General features: G+C 36.8%; 1 protein-coding gene across 1 annotated transcript in view; it reads left to right on the top strand.

Moving 5' to 3' along the window:
- Positions 1–18567, top strand: part of FRRS1 (ferric chelate reductase 1) — a 59082-nt gene that overhangs the window by 27389 nt on the left and 13126 nt on the right. The window contains exons 7-9 of the mRNA XM_025404951.1: positions 2072–2254; positions 9979–10077; positions 11087–11234. Of these exons, the coding sequence (XP_025260736.1) occupies positions 2072–2254; positions 9979–10077; positions 11087–11234 (430 nt within the window). The remainder of the gene's footprint in view (positions 1–2071; positions 2255–9978; positions 10078–11086; positions 11235–18567) is intronic.

The raw sequence follows: 18567 nt of genomic DNA, 5'->3' as shown, positions 1-18567 counted from the left end.
TCTTTCTTTCTTTCTTTCTTTCTTTCTTTCTTTCTTTCTTTCTTTCTTTCTCTCTCTCTCTCTCTCTTTCTTTCTTTCTTTCTTTCTTTCTTTCTTTCTTTCTTTCTTTCTTTCTTTCTTTTCTTCTTTTAAACACAGCCAGATATCAAACAAAGAGCTTAAGTTAAATTTAGACAAGATTTGGAGGAGATTCTTAAAGTGGTGATATAACTCTTAGATCTCATTTCATTACGGTCAAAGAGTCCTAGGGAATTGTATATGCTGAACAACAGAAAATCTCTTGTAAATTCATCAGTTATAATTTCATCTAGGCCCTCCGATTCAAAAGATTTATGATTGACAAGAAATACCTTGGAAAGTGTTATGCATATTAGAAACATTAGGAAGAAGGATTTTACTGCAGGAAATTCTGATAAGTTAGACTTCTTAATTCAGAAGTGGATACAACAAAAAACAAACAAACAAAAAAACATGTTGAGGCAGGTTGTTTCAGTTGAAAGAACAAACGTGGGTCTAAATACTGACTTGCTTAATTTTTGTGTGTCTTTGGGCAAATTACTTAATTTTCAGTCTCAGTTTCCTCACCTAGAGAAAGAGAAGTAATAATATTTAGCTCTTAATATCACTGTAAGAATTAAACAAAATAATGAATGCACGTTTTCTAGAACTGTGTCTTGCATTTAATAGATATTCGGTAAACATTAGTTCCTTTACTTTTTCCTTCTTTTTATTATCCTTTTGTACCTTTTTATTCACATAGAGAAGACAAAGTAATGCACTTTGCTCCTTATTTTATTTTTCTTCTCTTCAACATCTTATAGCATATGAGCACTATGTTTAATTACATTATTATGATTGTTGTACTTTTGTTTGACCGTGCAATTAGATCTGTTATTTGTACTAGCTCTCAGTTTAGGCTTAATGCTTTATTTAATTAAAAGCTGCTTTAGGGAAATACACAGTCAGTTTGGAGCTGGGCTTCCCAGTAGGAATCAGTTGACATTATTGTTATCTTTCCATATATTCAATAAAAAGCTCTTGTTGGAACATTTATTGTGTCTTTGTGCCATGTTTATAATCTCTAATTATAGGGAAGTTCATTCAGAGTTAAAGGATTATAGTATGTTTAGAGCTGGAAGATACCTTAGGGTCTATTTCTTACAGTTTTCCTGTTGTGTAGTTGAAGGTTCAGGGATCCTGAGAGAACAAGTCCTTTGGCAAACATGATGTAGGGAAGGGGAGAGCAGAGATCAAAGTCCAAGTTTCTTAGTCCCCAGTGGCTTGTTCTCTTCACCCTAGTATGATCTGGCTTTACATTTCCATGAACTCTAGTTATATAATGTTTAGATCTCTTCTGAGATTTACTGTCACAGCTCATTCGAACAAAGTCTGATTATACAGCTGTTTGTTTTTTTCTAAGACTCTTTGTCTTATTTTCCTTATCAAGAAGCTCTGGATTAAGTCATCTGATTGTTGCTAATTTCTCCCCCAATAAATCACTACGGTTATTTGGAATGCTGGTAAATTGGGGCAACCATTTTTTTCTTATATAATTTTAGTATGAAATTTGAATCTGAATTCTAGAAGCAGAATCCACAATCTAAATATAATAACTTGCTAAGTTTTGTTTGTTGCTTTTTAAAACTTCATCTCTGAGAATTAGAGGATACCCTTTAGGCAGGAATGTTAGTGTCATTTAAGTCTTAGGGACTGAAATATTACCTCAAAAATTTCTCAAAACTTATCAGAAACTTTGCTCCAAAACATACTTAATGTGAAATGTTTTGTGTATTACAGGAGCTTTAATAGTCTTGAACAATTACAGTCCAACAAGTGTGTGTTTTCCAAATTTTAATTAAAATTAATTAAGTTTAAAAGTTCATAACCTAACTACTGCTCCGATCATTTTTAATTTGGGATGTGTCTTTTGTTTCCATTTGAATGCTTATTATGGAAAGGTATTCTTGTTAATTTGGGAGCTACCCGTACTTGAAGGTAGTTATTCTTCTGTCATTGCCAATGAACTGCTTGTTTGATAATTAAGATTTTTTTTCCCCTGTCATTTTTCTAGTTCAGTGCCTCAGATTGTGGGAACAAGAAGTTCTGTATTAGGAGTCCTTTGAACTGTGACCCAGAGAAGGAGGCTTCCTGTGTCTTCTTATCCTTCACAAGAGATGACCACTCGGTGATGGTTGAAATGAGTGGCCCCAGTAAAGGCTATTTATCCTTTGCATTGTCTCATGACCAATGGATGGTTGGTACCTCTCACTTACATAAGTGGTAACAAAAGGAGAATCACGGCTGGGCGCAGTGGCTCATGCCTGTAATCCGAGCACTTTGGGAGGCCGAGGAGGGTGGATTGCGAGGTCAGGAGTTTAAGACCAGCCTGGCCGAGATGGTGAAACCCCATCTCTACTAAAAATACAAAAATTAGCCAGGCGTCATGGCGGGTGCCTGTAATCCTAGCTGCTTGGGCGGCTGAGGCAGGAGAATCACTTGAACCTGGGAGGCAGAGGTTGCAGTGAGCCAAGATTGCGCCAGTGCACTCCAGCCTGGGTGACAGAGCGAGACTCCATCTCAAAAAAAAAAAAAAAATTCCAAAAGAACCCCCCAAAAACCAAAAGGAGAATCACTGAAGCTGTTTGTTCCAGGGTCAAATGATCATACGTAAGGGTGGAATAAGAAAGGAGAAACTAACTTAGAACAGATTCTAAGTTAAACAGCTTTGAGTACTGTGTGATTTTAACAGTTTGACAATTACTTCCAAGAACAGGCTGTCCTAAGGAAAGTTAGGAAGATCATTTTATTTCCAGTGTATTTGCTATTTTATATGTCTATCTCTTTGCGATAAAGCAGGAAATACAGTTAAGAAAAGTTTTTCTACGCAAAATGTCGTGTTTTTTGTAATGCTTTTCAAACCAGAATTATTTATTCACGTAGCCAGAACTAAAGCATGTGTTCCTGCTCTTGGTGTCCTATTTTAGTAGTCATCAGTGCATTTCCTAAACAGAGAATTAAACTTGTATATCCAGGCAGCATGTATTACAGTAGGCTCCTTTGTCAAATCAGCAGAAGGCAGCATTTATTTTAAGCCGATTCTCACTCACCCTGGGTAGTGCTGAAATGGATTCAGTGATTCTGTAGGTGGCAGCCTTGTGCTGTGGTGTGGAAGAGCAGAGGCCTGCATAAGCACCTCGGTTTCCTAGGAAGCAGGAAGAGTATTGTGGCCAGGACACATATAAGTCCTGTTCAAGCAGAGTGGGCCTGGGGCATAGGGATGACCAGAAATGGAGAAAGCCCCTTATTAACACAGGCAAGGGGTCTTGTCCTGAGGGTTTTCTTCTTACCAGGATTTAAACTTAACACCACCTCTTTAGGGAATCATATTTCAGAAAAAGAAAAGGAACTCTGACATGGCTGTAATAGAAGAACTAATGCTTATCCTGAAAATACTCTTGATCACATTGGTCCTGGAGCAGCGTTTGCAAGTATTGTAGGACGCTGGATGTAACTAACTTTCTTTAATAGGATACCATTTCAGTATGTATGCATGACCTACGTATTTCGCTAGACACCTCTGGAATGCACTTGCCATCCTCTTTCATTCAACAAAAGATATACCTTAAGTCTATGAGATACAAAAGATATCATGTACTTAAAAAAATAACATAAGAAATAATGAATCCTTCCCCTTCCAAGTTGCTTGTATAGGGAATTTTATACTTGCTCAGCTGATGCGGTGATTGTTCAAAACATTTTCCCCACTTCCTTTTGTGATTGCCATCAGACCTGTAGCATGTTCTTTTGGATATTCTTAGTGTTGGTAAAAATGAACTACATTTAGTATATAAGGTGAATGAGGTTGAGTTAAAAATAAAATGTGACTATAAAGCAATAATGATAGGTGGTGGTAGTGCTGCTGTCATGTGAATGTGATAAAATTGGCTAGAAAGGAAATTCTGAAAATGAGTCCAAAAAGGATTAACCTGTTGAATGAATGTATATTTTAATTAAGGTTCATCTCTGAGTTACAGCACTCATTTAGATATATGCTCTAGTCACTTAAAAACAAACAAACAAAAAAAAAAAACCAAACACCCAACTTATTCCAGTCACTTTATAGCCAAAATACATGCCATAGTGTGTGGATACATTTCCTTTTACTGGTTACATAAAACCTGTAAGCAAGAGGGAAAGACTATTACTGCATTCAGTATGGTAATGAGTAGCCCACAGGTAGGTCAGTTATTCTGTTCTAAATTGTAGGCATTGATGGCACAAAAGCATTTATCTCTAATTCAAGATATATTTATCTTACTTAGAAATCTTATCTGTTTCCAGTATAGTACTCATCAAAAATGTTTACAAAAAAGACTTAATTACGCAGGTGCAGTTGATTTACAGAGCAATCCTGTTTAATGATTAAAATAATCTGTACACCTGTTTGCCTAACTTGGGGGAAATGAATCATCCTCAAAATATATTTTTTAAGTGGTTATTTCTATTTTTGGTTATACTTTTGAAACTTTCGGGTATTTTTGTGACCTGCTATTCCTTTGGAGTGTATAATGTAAATTTAAATACTGAAGGTATCTGATGTCACGAATACTCATTCGATAACCCAAATTATACCCGTTTTCAATTTGGCTTGTAAATTAATGTTAGCAATTATTTTGGTATGATAGACCTCATCACTAAAATCAAAATGTGTAATTTACCCTATTTCTGATAATAATGACTTGCTAATGTGTGAATTTTAACCGAATTTCCAAGTACAATAAGTCCTTACTTAATGTCGTCAATAGGTTCTTGGAGCCTCTAACTTTAAGTGAGGCTACATACAGCAGTCCCTTGAATAATATCATTTCCTTCAATATCGTTTTGTTATGACATTGATGAGGGAAAAAATACTGGCCATGTTGTATGTTGTTTTGCTTAAAGTCACAGTTTTCAAGAACTTGCCTATGACTTTAATTGAAGATGTACTGTACATGCCTCTTTCCTATTTGAGATATTTTGTTAAATAATGTAAAGTCTATCAAGTATGCACATTATTAGCTTCCTTCCTTCTCCTTCCACTGTGCTTTATCATCTTACTCCATACATGATCTCTCCATGCCCCAATTCCAGGATGTCCCCAATCCTGAACTCCCTTGGACTCCAGACTTTGATTTCCAGCTGCAGGCTGGTCTCATCCAGATGTGTGTTCCTGGACAGCACAAAGCAGCATCTAAAAGACTGAACTTTTTATTATGCCTCCTGATGTCTCCTCGTCTTCCCCATTCTTGGTGATCAGCAATGTCAGGAAAGCAGCTACCATTGTCGATGGCTTGCTTCTTGTTGGGTGCTGTCCTAGGCAGTTTATAAACACCTCATTTACTGCTGCCAGCATCTTCTCTGGTATTCAGAGAAATGTTGGTTGTGACTTGGATTCCTTCCTTTCATCCATCTCTCAGATCCTTCCTCCTGCCATTTCCAACTTTTTGTTTTGAAAAGTTTTAAACCTCAATAAAAGTTAAAAAGATAGTACAATGAACACCCATAAGTCCTTCACCTAGATTTGCCACTTTGTCTCTCTATTTCCGTCTATCTCAGTTGATTTATATGGTGTATATAAATACATATTTTTGTCTTGAATTATTTGAAAGTAAATTATAGATAATCATGACATTTCATCTCTAAGGTTTTCAACATGTGTCTCCTAAGAACATGGGCATTCTACAATTACTGCAATATTTTTATCACATTAAGAAAATTTAATAATGATATAATACTTTTATGTAACATACAATCTGTATTCCAGTTTTCCCAGTTGTCCCAATAAAGTCCTTTGTTTTTAAAAAATATTTCTTATTCAGGATCCAATCAGTTATTACTCAGGGCATTTAGTTGTTATATCTCTTGGATCTCCTTTACTTCAGAACAGTTATTTTATCCTTTTTCCTTTTTATAAATTAAATTCAGGCCAGTTATTTGTAGAATATTCTACAATTTATATAATAGATTTGTGTTAAGACTTTTTGGCACAAATGCTACATAAGGGATATTATTTCCACATCAGTGCATTATTTCGAAAGTTTCGTAATGTCCAATTGTTCTATTATTGATGATACTATGTTTGATCACTGGTGTCTGTCAGATTTCTGTACCATGAAGTCTATTTTCTTTTTGTAATAAGTAATATGTGGGATGATACTTTGAGTCTGTATGAATATTCTGTTCCCCAATAGCCTGTAACTAGGTTTTTGCATTTATTGATGTTTCTCGTATGAATCAGTTGTTACATTTGTGGTTGCAAAATGCTGATCTTCTAACTTACTTCTTAGCTGACGTTTTTATGAAAATACGAGTTTTTTTTTCTCTGCACTTACCCTTCCCTTTTATAGTAACACTATGGACTAATGGGTTTCTTTTGTCCATTGTGTTGTAGTTCGTTACCACCATTCATTCTTTTAGAGGGTCATATTGACCCAAATGTGGCCAATGGGAGCCCTTTCAAGCAGGCTTCTGTGCCCTTTTGATGTCTCTACCACTTTTGAGCGTATCTTTGTTTCTGGTGTAACAAAATGTTCTCCATTCATACTTTCATGCATTTCATCATTTCTCAAAAGGACTTTATTTCCTTTTAGTAGGAATAGTATCTAGAAATCAAGATTTGGGTGCTAATATGTTCATTGCTACTGATCTCCCAGGTACTTCTGATTCTATCTTTGACATACCTCTTTCATTCTCTTTATTGCATTGTCACTATCTCTGATTTGGCTTATAGCTGTACTGTCGGCTTCCTGGACTGCTCCAGTAACCTGTCATTAGTCCCCTTGCTTCCATGATTTCTTCTTCCATTTCATCCTTCATACAGCCATTGGAATTTTCTCCCCAAGCCACATTTAAGATCGTCTTGGCTGGGCGTGATGGCTTATGCCTATAATCCCAGCACTTTGGGAGACTGTGGTGGAAGGATTGCTTGAGCCCAGGAATTCAAGATGAGCCTGGGCAACATGGCGAGACCCTCATCTCTACAAAAAATTCATTAAAAATTAGCTGGGCTTGGTGGCATGCACCTGTGGTCCCAGATACTTGGGAGGCTGAGGTGGGAGGATCACTTGATCCCAGGAGGTCAAAGCTGCAGTAAGCTGTATTTGCACCACTGCATTCCAGCCTGGGTGACAGAGCAAGATCCTGTCTCAAAAAAGAAAAAAAAAAAAGAAAAAAAGGAAAAGAAAAAAAATTGTCTCAAAAATATCCCTCCAAACCTTTGGCAAAACTTCAGTAATTATAGAAAAACTATTCTTTTTCTTAAAGCATGGTGCTCACTACTTTGGGAATACTTCTGGAATTTTCAGCCTTAGAGCTTTCTTTTTATCCTTTACGTATTTTAGCTAGCAAAACTAGCTGTTTCTTAAAATTTTCATATTTCTATATCATTGGTCCTAGAAGTTCTTCAACTTGGAAAACCTTTCCTTTAATATCATCTTTACCTTGTCCTCCTATAAATATGTTTTATCTTCTAAGGTCTGCTTAATTACTCTCTTCTGGTAAGCCATTTTCAATTCTCTGGCCATACATAATTTGTCTTTTTGTGTCACTTATTCTATCTGTCTGCCTCATTAAAACATAGCTTTAGGTTGTAAGAGCCATATTCTTATAACAAAGTCATCTTTGTTTCTCCCACAGTGTCCAGCATAATGTTTTCTCATAGGATGCTCTCTAAATGCTTGACTTGAGAGAGGAAACTGGGGAGAGAGCTTCAGTAAAACCCAGGGATTTGGTGGAAGTTCTTATATGGTGTACTTTTATGCTTTCAAACTTGAGGTTTCTAGAACTGCCTGGAGCCTGAGATTGCAGTAGCACCTTCACTTACTCTTCATTTGGAATAGTGAGTTACCTGCTCTCTATCCCCATCATCTTCTCCATTATTTGGGAGGTCTACTTGTATTGATTTTATTTGCTTTCTTATCCTCAGTTTGCCTCAAATCAATCATTATTTGTATTAATTTTTTTTATGTAACAAAAGAATTTCTATGTCTCATTCATGATATTCTAGAAAACATGCATTGTTTAAATCAGGGTTCAGGCCTAGCATGGTGGCTCACACCTGTAATCTCATCACTTTGGGCAGCTGAGGCAGGAGGATTGCTTAAGCCCAAGATTTCAAGACCAGCCTGGGCAACAGGGCGAGAATCCATCTCTACTTTTTTAAAAAATAAAAAATAAATCAGGGTTCAGAAAACGTTTTCTGTAAGGACCAGATAGTAACTATTTTAGAGTTTGTGGGCAATATGGTCTCTGTTGTAGCTACTAAACTCTGTTGTAGTATAAAAGCAGCCATAGATGATATGTATATGAATAAATGTGGCTGTGTTCCAATGAAACATGGACATTGAATTTCAGTTTGATATATTTTCATTTGTCATGAAATATTCTTCTTTTCACCATTTAATTATGTAGAAGTCATTCTTAAACTATGAGCTGTATAGAAACAAGCTCTAGGTTGAATTTGATTTTCAGGCCATAGTTTGTTGACTCCTGGTTTAAGTCATGATTGCTCCAAATTTCTTATCTTGAATTGGGCTAATTCTGATTTTACTGTAATATGTGTAACAGTACATAATTGCTTTGCTAAGAGTATATCCTTGAGAGTTTTCAAAAGTGGAACATTTAAAAATAAAGTTGAATCTGAAAGTATAGAAATATGTTAGAATCTAATATTGGAATTTATAACAAGATTTGTTATAACCGGGTAGTCTTGGACCTTGTATAAGGAGCTGGATGACTAACCCACATAAAGAACCTTGTTAGATAGTTTATGGAGAAACCAAGTGAAAGACCAAACCATGGACAATAACTTAAAATCAAGATTATTCCTTTGTACCATTGTTTAAATGTACTTTGAAGTTACAGTCTGCTTCTTTTTTTGGTATTCTTTTTCATTCTTTTTTCCCCTATTAATTGACAGTCTGCTTTTTGATTATCACTTTATTTTATTCTATTTTATTTCTATTTTTTGGAGACAAGGTCTCCCTCAGTTGCCCAGGCTGGTGTGCAGTGGCATGATCATGGCACTCTGCAGACTTGACCTTCTGGGCTCAAGTGATTCTCCTGCCTTAGCCTTCTGAGTAGCTGGGACCACAGGCATGCATCACCATGCTTGGCTGATTTTAAAAAAATTTTTTCTAGGACGAAGTCTCACCATATTGCCCAGGCTGATCTCTAACTCCTGGCTTCAAGAAATCCTCCTGCCTTGGCCTCCCAAAGTGCTTGAATTATGGGTGTGAGTCACTATGCCTGGCTTGATTATCACTTTAAAGAATAAGATCTAACTTTCAGAGTTAAGGATTCTTGGAGACTAAAGGATAGGTAAGAGGTAGACTAATTCCTCCTTGAGTACAGGTATTTTTACCTCAGTTATATAGCATTAAATCTATTGAATATGTACACTGTGTAGCAATATTTCTTTACAGTGTCTTCCATCTTAGAAGTTACCAAAAAATATCCAGTACAATGTGGTGTATTTGGTCATTAAAGTGTGTAGGATATAGATGTTTATAAATAAATAAATATCTGGAATATTGGTTATGGTAAGTTAATTGAAAAAAGATAACAGAACTCTGTATTTTCCCATTTGGGAAGGAAAAAATAGGTATAATACAAATAGGTTTGGATGAATATACATGAAAATATTAAAGTGGTGTTCGATTAGTGATGGGTTTATGAACATATAAACATGTTATATATCTATCTTAATCTATTATTTTACACTGAAATTCTATTCCTTTTGTATTATAACAAAATTATTTGCAACTCGCAAATTAGACAACCAATTCTCTAGAATTCATAGCATCATTCACGATTCAATAAATTATGTTTTAAAAGCATCAAATAATACTTGGTTTCCTGAGGTACTTTTTTAGAAAAAGAAAATAAAATGCTGAAATTCCTTTGAACTTTTTTTTTTTCTCATTCACAATTGTTTTTCAGGGTGATGATGATGCTTATCTGTGTATTCATGAAGATCAGACTGTGTACATCCAGCCTTCCCATTTAACGGGGCGAAGTCACCCTGTAATGGACTCCAGGGTAGGTGTGAAAATTCTGGAACCTCCACCTGAGACTCGCTTTCCGGCTGTGTGGCTATCACTGGTGTGGCTGTGCTACTAGATCGCCTCCAACCCCCACAGTTACACTTAGCCTGAGCGGGGGCCTGCCAGCAGGGCTCCTCTCGTAATGATCTCTGAGAAACTTTTCTACACTTCAGAAGTTTCTCTTGTAGGAAAACATGAATTCTTGCTTGTGTCACTTCCATCCTTTTGGTTGTTATCTCACAAAAAAGTACTTTGTGGTTTATTAAGATGGTCAGGGCATCAGCTTCCTTTCAAAAGCTTACAGACAGGTTTCTAAGAAGAGGATGACATTAGTGACAAAATTTCTTGACTAGTGAGAAAGAGGAGCACATTTGGCGAAGGCTGGAGATGCCTTGGACAGTTGTCTTAAGTGCCCTTTGTTGGCATGTGTATTGAAGGTGGGCTATTTCTGGTACAAAAGTGTCCTTTTTGCAGGACAGTTGACAAGCAAATGAGCTCTGAAAGAGCAGTAGCTATCACTTAATGACAGAGCAAATGAGCTCTGACTGAGCAGTAGCTGTCATTCAATGACATAACTGTGCACAGCTTTCCCATGGGGCTGACTCCCATGGCTGGTTTGAACTTCTCCCCAGTTACATGTTGCATTTTGGCCACTAGGGTAGTACTCGTTAACTGTTTTTTTCAGTGTTTTTGATTGTGTACTCGTGGCCAGATGGAGTTAGTACATCTGCTAAAATTTCTAACCTAGGTAGAGGAATTGTGGGGTTCTGGCTCAAAGTAAAAATAATATTTTTTCTTTTTGCCAAATGGGATAAAGACAAATAAACTGGGAGAAAATGTTTCTTGTTCTCTTCAAAGCGGAAGTGGAAAAACAATGACACTGCAGACAAAGCATGCACATATGATCTAGAGAAAGGAAACTGAACAGGGCAGGATTTTGATCATATCTTATTTTTAGCAAATCTTTGGAAAGTGCTGAGAAGACCCATTGTGTGTGTTTATAGGATACCCTTGAGGATATGGCTTGGAGGTTGGTGGATGGTGTTATGCAGTGTTCTTTCAGAAGAAACATTACCCTTCCTGGAGTTAAGAATAGATTTGATCTAAACACAAGCTATTATATATTTCTAGCAGATGGTGCAGCTAATGATGGTAAGTATATTGTCAAGCTGTCTTTTGAAGTATTTTCTTTTTCTCTCTTCTTCCCTCTCTTTCCCCCATTTTTGGAAAAACTATTGTAATTGCCCATTTTTAAGGCACACACTTTCCTATAAATGTCAAAATTTGCCAGAAACTGGATAAAGGAAGAAAAATTTTGCTGGAAACTAGAGGTAGAGTGCCACTGTGTTATAAGACAACACTGCTCATGATCAAAATGGCTTCTGATTAGTAAAATGCATGTGACCAGAAGAACTATAAATACCTAATAAGAAGCCATTTATTTGGGCTTCCCTGAATGTAGTGATAGTAGATTAACATTGCAGGGGACCTAGAAACGGTACCTTTGGGGTTGTTGCAAGAGATATTGGCTCCTGTGGGGAAACTTGCCCAATATGAATCTCATGTCCTTAGACCTGAGCTTTCTCTAGGGAGGTGGGGAGGGGAAAGAGAGAATAGCTCCTGGACAGCTGAGTAAGCTGCTGTGAGACCTCCCATTGAGGGGAGAATGCCTCCCACTGCCCTGGGTGTGGTATGTTTCCTGTCTCACATCTTTCTACATGACTCTGATGCCAAGTACAGCCTAATGTAGTTTTATGAGTCTGAATCTTTATTCTCAAGAAGGCTACCCTGGTGGATATTGCAACACACATTAATAGGAATAATTCGATTTTGTTTGAGGTCTTGGCTAATGGTTTTTGAGGAACTGCAGGAAACGCCAATGTTGTATTTAATGATTCATCTCTTAGGAGATAACACTGCGCCAGAACTTTGAGAATACAGCCCACTTTGAAAATGGTGAGAAGGTAGATGTCTACAGTAGAGAGACAGGGATGGGGTAAAGGAAAGGAAGAACAGGAAATGTGATACAGGCAAATTGTGAAAAGCCTACAATTCTATCATGTGTTTAAGACTTTTTAATCTTGGTAAAGCAGACTCTCAAAAAGTTTTGAAGCAGGATAAAATATCTGTTTAATGTTAAAATTTAGGAACATTTAAATTAATTAACTTGCTTGTTTTTATTTATTTTTTTAGGTGAAGGAAGAATGCTAAAGGAACATTTTTAGATTTAGATATAGGTGACACATGTAGTTACCTTAGTCAAATTGTTTACTCTTGTTTGTACCAGCAACACCAAATATGGCTTGAAAATAATTTCTTAATATGACTTGATAATGAGTAAAAATTTCTTAATATGAGTAATAATTTCTTAATATGGCTTGATAATGAGTAAAAATTTCTTAATGTGAGTAATAATTTCTTAATATGGCTTGATAATAATGAGTAAAAATTACTCAGTGCTTACTGAATGCGAGTCAGTGGCTAAGCATTTTAGATAGATTCTTCATTTTTATCTTCATAAAATACAAGCTAGAAATGTACTATTATTATTTGGAGGAGGAAATTTGGACTTAGAAAGGTGAAGTAATTTGCCCAGACAAGTAAACGATGCAGTTGGAATTTGGCCTTTAGAGCCTATGTATTCAGTACTTTAGAACATGGGAAATGGGCTGGGTGCCGTGGCGCATGCGTATAATCCCAGCATTTTGAAAGATCAAGACAGGTGGATTGCTTGAGCCCAGGAGTTCCAGACCAGCCTGGGCAACATGGCAAAACCTGGTCTTTATTCAAAAAAAAAAAAAAAAAAAAATTAGCTGGGTGTGGTAGTGTGCACCTGTGGTCCCAGCTACTTGGGAGGTTGAAGTGGAAGGATTGCCTGAGCCCAGGAGGTAGAGGCTGCAGTGAGCTATGATTGCACCACTGCATTCCAGCCTGGGCAACTGAGGGAGACCCTGTCTCAAAAATAAAAAGAACATGGGAAATGTAGGGAATTAACTTTCAATAAGGAAAAGGTCAAGTATTTGTGTTTTAAACAGCTACTACTAAAGTGCAGGTCATTGCATTGTTATGATTGCAGCCATCAGTTGTTGCATATTACATGTATCTCTTTTATTTCTCACAGAGGCTTTGTATGTAGGTATTTTGTTGCTTTTTTTTAGAGATAAGGAAACTGGGACCTAGTAGGGCCAAGCAACTTGTTCAAAATCAAACAAGTAGCAGAGTCAGAAATTAAACCCAGGTTGCTTCCAATTATAAAAGTTGTATCCTTTCTTTAATATCAGACTGCTTCTTTTGGTGTCTGTGTTAGTCCATTCTCACACTGCTGTAAAGAACTACCTGAGACTGGGTAACTTATGAAGAAAATAGATTTCATTGATTCACAGTTCCACAGCCTGTACAGGAAGCATGGCTGGGGAAGCCTCAGGGAACTTACAATCATGGCAGAAGGCAAGGGGGAAGTAGCCACATCTCACATGGTGACAGGAGAGAGAGAGTGTGAAGGTGGAAGTGCCACACAGTTTTAAACAATGAGATCTCCTGAGAACTCGTTCACTTTCACGAGAACAGCAAGGGGAAAGTGTTCCCCCATGGTTCAGTCACCTCCCACCAGGCCCTTCCTCCAACACATGGAGATTACAATTCAAAGTGAGATTTGGGAGGGGGCGCAGAACCAAACCATATCAGCGCCCAACATGTATAGATGCTTCATAAATGATTATTGATGCAAATGGATTTCTTAAATTGTTAGACGATTTAGTGGTTTATACTTTTTAAAGTTTTATACTTAAAATATACTTTAGAGAAAAACTATTTCATTTAAATGGAGGAATTCTGTTGTATAATAAATTTTATATGTGTGGGTATACAGCACACGTGTTTCTTCATAGGTTAGCAACATAGAAATCAGAACATGTTTTCTTTTAAATGATAGTTCTAACACTCCCTCAGAAACACCTAGTTAATGGATGATCCATGTGAAAATAGAGAATTGTTCCCCCTCCCTTGCCAACTGATGTTGCTGTGCTGATGGCATGGGAGGGAGAATCTCTGCCTTGACTTCTCTGTGGTGTTTCTCCAAATGTGGGGCTTAATGTGCTTCAGAACCGCCTGGAGTGACTGCTAGCAGTGCAGATTCCTGAACTCCATCTCAGACCCACTGAGTCTCTTTTGTTGGTGCATGGAATCTGCATTTTAATAGGCATCCCAGGTGGTTTTATGTATGCTGTAGTTTGATAACTTACTGCTCTAGGATGGGGTTTTCCCAAGTAAGCTATGCACATTGCAAGGCAGGCCAGGGGATACAGAGAACAATACTAGAACTTTGTTTAGATTTACTTTTTGTCATTAAAATTTTAAATATTTTAATATGTTTTATAGTGTAGGTCAGGGATCCCCAACTGACAGGTCATGGACTGGTACTGGTCTGTGACCTGTTAGGAACTGGGCCACACAGCAGGAGGTGAGCGGTGAGCGAGTGAGCATTACTGTCCTGTCTGATCAGTGGTGGCATTAGATTCTTATAGGAGCACAAACCCCATTGTGAACTGCGCATGTTGGGGATCTAGGTTGTGTGCTCCTTATAAGAATCTAGTGCGTTTTGATCTAAGGTGGAACAGTTTCATCCCAAAACCATCCCTCCCCCTCTTCCATGGAAAAATTGTCTCTCTTGGACTGGTCCCTGGTGGCAAAAAGGTTGGGGACTGCTGGTGTACATAAGATATTAATACATATTAATATCTTAATATGTATTAGATATAATAGATATTGATACAATATGTATTAGATATAATAGATATTGATACAATATGTATTAGATATAATAGATATTGATACAATATGTATTAGGTGTAATAGATATTAATACAATATAATGCAATAAACATGAATCTGTTTATTAACAAAAATATACATATATTAGGAGCACAAGCTAATTTTTTTTTTTTTTTTAACTGATAGAGTGAAAAGCACACAAAACAAAACACTCCAATAAACAAACCTGGAGATTGCTATCCCTGGAAATGAATTTTCCAATCTTTTTGTACCGGGGAACAAATGACAGTTATCACATAAATCATTGCCTCTTCTATTACTTAGCTTTATGCATGTGGACCATTTATATATTGAATTCCGCTTAAAAGCAGTAAGACTTTGTAAGGTTTAAACCAATTTTCAAAGCAATCATATAATCTCTGTAACCCATATAAATGTAAAATGTATCCAATTTCAATAAAGTCTCCTAACAGTCTATCCATTTAAAACCTTTTTCTAACTGCTATTTTCTTCATGTTGCTGACATTATCCTGTCTTGGGATAAGCAGTCATGTGAAATACTGAGTGTTTAAACTGAAAGATAGAAATCACTTGGGTAATTAAGTAATTCACAATGAGGAAATCTACCAATTTTAATAATTAATGAAGTAGAGACACAGCTATCACATGACCTGTTATATAAAGAATTTAGGAATACTGTAGGTAACCTATTACTGCCGGTTCTTGCACTAAGCATGAACTCCCTTTGAGCAAGACTACAAAATTATAATGGAGCCACACAATGGAATTCTGAAATCATAATGGACTTCTGCTTTCATGAAGGTTAAGTTCATGCTTAGTTCATGACTCTACAGTGATTCAGAGTTTAAACACATTTTCTTCCAACTTGTCTCTCAGGGTTGTTGGGCTTGGAGTCTCTTTTTCATCACTACCACTCAATGAATGCAGGATTTTTAGCTTCCCCAGTGCCTTTCTTGTCATTTTTGATAGTTTTCTTGATCATTTTCTTTTTGACACTTTTGTAGCTCCTGACAGTTATTGTCTTTTTCTTCTTGACATTCTCTTCTCTAGGCATTCATTATATAAAACTCTTCTTTCTCATTTTCTGCCTTATAACAAGCCGTGGTAAAATAGTATTCACTGGATGAGTAACCAGGTGTCCTAGCACCATTTTTTGAATAGTCCACATTTTCTCACTGCTTTAAAAGCCTCTTTATCATACATTAAAAGTCTATCAATAAATTGAATTATTTCTAGTGTATCTGTTCTTCTATTGATACGTTTGTCTGTTCCTGCATTAGTTAGAATTGCTGTTGCTTTATAATAGGTTTGTGAGTTTTGATAGAACATGATACCCCTTCTGGCCTTCTTTTTCAAGAATTTTTGCTTCTTCATGTGTATCTGTTCTTCTAGATATAGACCTAATTTGTCGAATTCTTCTTTTATTTGAGACAGGATCTCACTCTGTTGCACAGGCTGGAGTGCAGTGGTGCAATCACGGCTCACTGAAGCTTGACCTCCCAGGCTCAAGCCATCCTCCCACCTCTGCCTCCCTAGTAGCTGGGACTACAGCCATGTGCCACCATTCTCAGTTAATTTTTTATAGAGATGGGGTCTCGTTATGTTGCCCAGGCTGTCCCAACTCTCTGGCTCAAGCTGATTTATCAAATTCTATTAAAAACCCTGTTGGGGTTATGATTGAAATTGTAATGCAATTTTAGAGCAATTTAGAGAATAACTCTGTGTAATAGTGAGCCTGTCTATGCAGGAACACACTGGGATATTCCATGTATTCTGAACCTGCATATGTGTCTTTCAATGAAATTTTATGGTTTTCTACGTATCTTCATAGGGCTTATATACATATTTTTGGTTACTTTGTTCCTGTGTATTTTATAGTTCTCTAAAGCAAATTATTATGAATGGGATTGTTTTTCATACGTTTTGTAAATATATTGTCATATAGGACAGTTATTTATTATTGAATATTTATCTTAAATTTAAGCCTCCTAATTTTCCAGTTGATTATTTTGGATTTTTCTGGATAAATGTCATATCCTGTGCAAATAATGACAGATTAATAGCCCTCATTTTCTTTCTTGTCTCATTGCATTGTTTAGTTCTTGCTGAATAATGTAGAGTGGTAGCAATGAGGTGGCAAGAATTTTTGTGGTTATTGTTGATTTTGATGCAAATGCATCTGATATTCAGTGTTAAATGTCTATTTGTTGTATTTTTCTTGTGGATATCCTTTATAGTGTTGAGGAAATATTCTTTTGTTTCTAACTTTACTAAGAATTCATATGACTGTGTGCTGAATTTCATCAAATGTCTTTTGGGCAGTGATTGAGATGGTATTTTATCGTTACTTTAATAGATTTCTGGATGGTGAATGATCCTCACATTCCTGGAATAAACCTTACTTGGTCATGTTTTATTATTCTCTTAGTATATAACTGATTTGATTTACTAATGTTTTCTTTAAGCTTTTTACATCTATATTCATAAGTGATTTTGGTTTATGTTGTGACTGTGTGAATGTGTGGGGCGCTTGTGTGAATGTACACATGCGTAGTTTTGATTTCAGGGTTATACTAGACTTATAGAGTAAACTCTAAAAGAGTTTAAATAAAAATAATTTTTAACAGGTGAGGCACAGTGGCTTATGCTGTAATCCAAGCACTTTGAGAGACCGAGCTGGGCAGATCACTTGAGCCCAGGAGTTTGAGACCAGCCTGGGCAACGTGATGAAACCCCATCTCCACAAAAAATACAAAAATTAGCTGGGCGTGGTGGTGTGTGTTTATGGTCCCAGCTACTTCGGAGGTTGAGGTGGGAGGATCTCTGGAGCCTGGGAGGTCAAGGCTGCAATGAATTGTGATTACACCACCGCACTCCAGCCTGGACAACAGAGTGAGACGCTGCCTCAAAAATAAAATAAAATAAAAATAAATAAATAAATAAAATAAAATAAAATAAAAAATCAGGGAAAAATTTTACTGGTGTGGTAGAACTCACCCATATAACAGTCTGGATGTTAGATGGAAATATTTGACCAATTAAAAAGAATTTTTTGGCTGAGCGTGGTGGTTCACACCTGTAATCCCAGCACTTTGGGAGGCCGAGGCAGGTGGATCAGGAGGTCAGGAGCTCAAGACCAATCTGGCCAAGATGGTGAAACCCCGTCTCTACTAAAATCACAAAAATTAGCTGTGTGCAGTGGCAGGCTCTTGTAATCCCAGCTACTCGGGAGGCTGAGGCAGGAGAATGGCATGAACCCGGGCAGCAGAGGTTGCAGTGAGCCAAGATCGTGCCACTGCACTCCAGCCTGGGCAACAGAGTGAGACTCCATCTCAAAAAAAAAAAAAAGAATTTTTTTATTGTTATTACTCTCCATGGTTACTACTACTGTGGTCAGTTTTTGTAATTCTATATTTCTCCCCCCAAATTCACCCATTTTGTTTAGATTTTGAGATTTTTGGGGGCTGATTTAAAGTTGTATACAGTGTTTTTATATAAAATTGTTTTCCATATTGGCGGCTATGTCACCCTTTAAATTTCCTTTTTTTTTTTTTTTTTTTTTTTTCTTAATTGAGACGGAGTCTTGCTCTGTCTCCCAGGCTAGAGTGCAGTGGTGGGATCTCCGCTCACTGCAACCTCTGCCTCCCAGGTTCAAGCGATTCTCCTGCCTCAGCCTCCTAAGTAGCTGGGATTA

This window comes from Theropithecus gelada, chromosome 1, assembly GCF_003255815.1.
Source record: "Theropithecus gelada isolate Dixy chromosome 1, Tgel_1.0, whole genome shotgun sequence".
NCBI classification, from domain to species: Eukaryota; Metazoa; Chordata; class Mammalia; order Primates; family Cercopithecidae; genus Theropithecus; species Theropithecus gelada.
The sequence above is the reverse complement of the archived record's forward strand: the minus strand, read 5'-3'. Positions and strand labels throughout refer to the sequence as shown.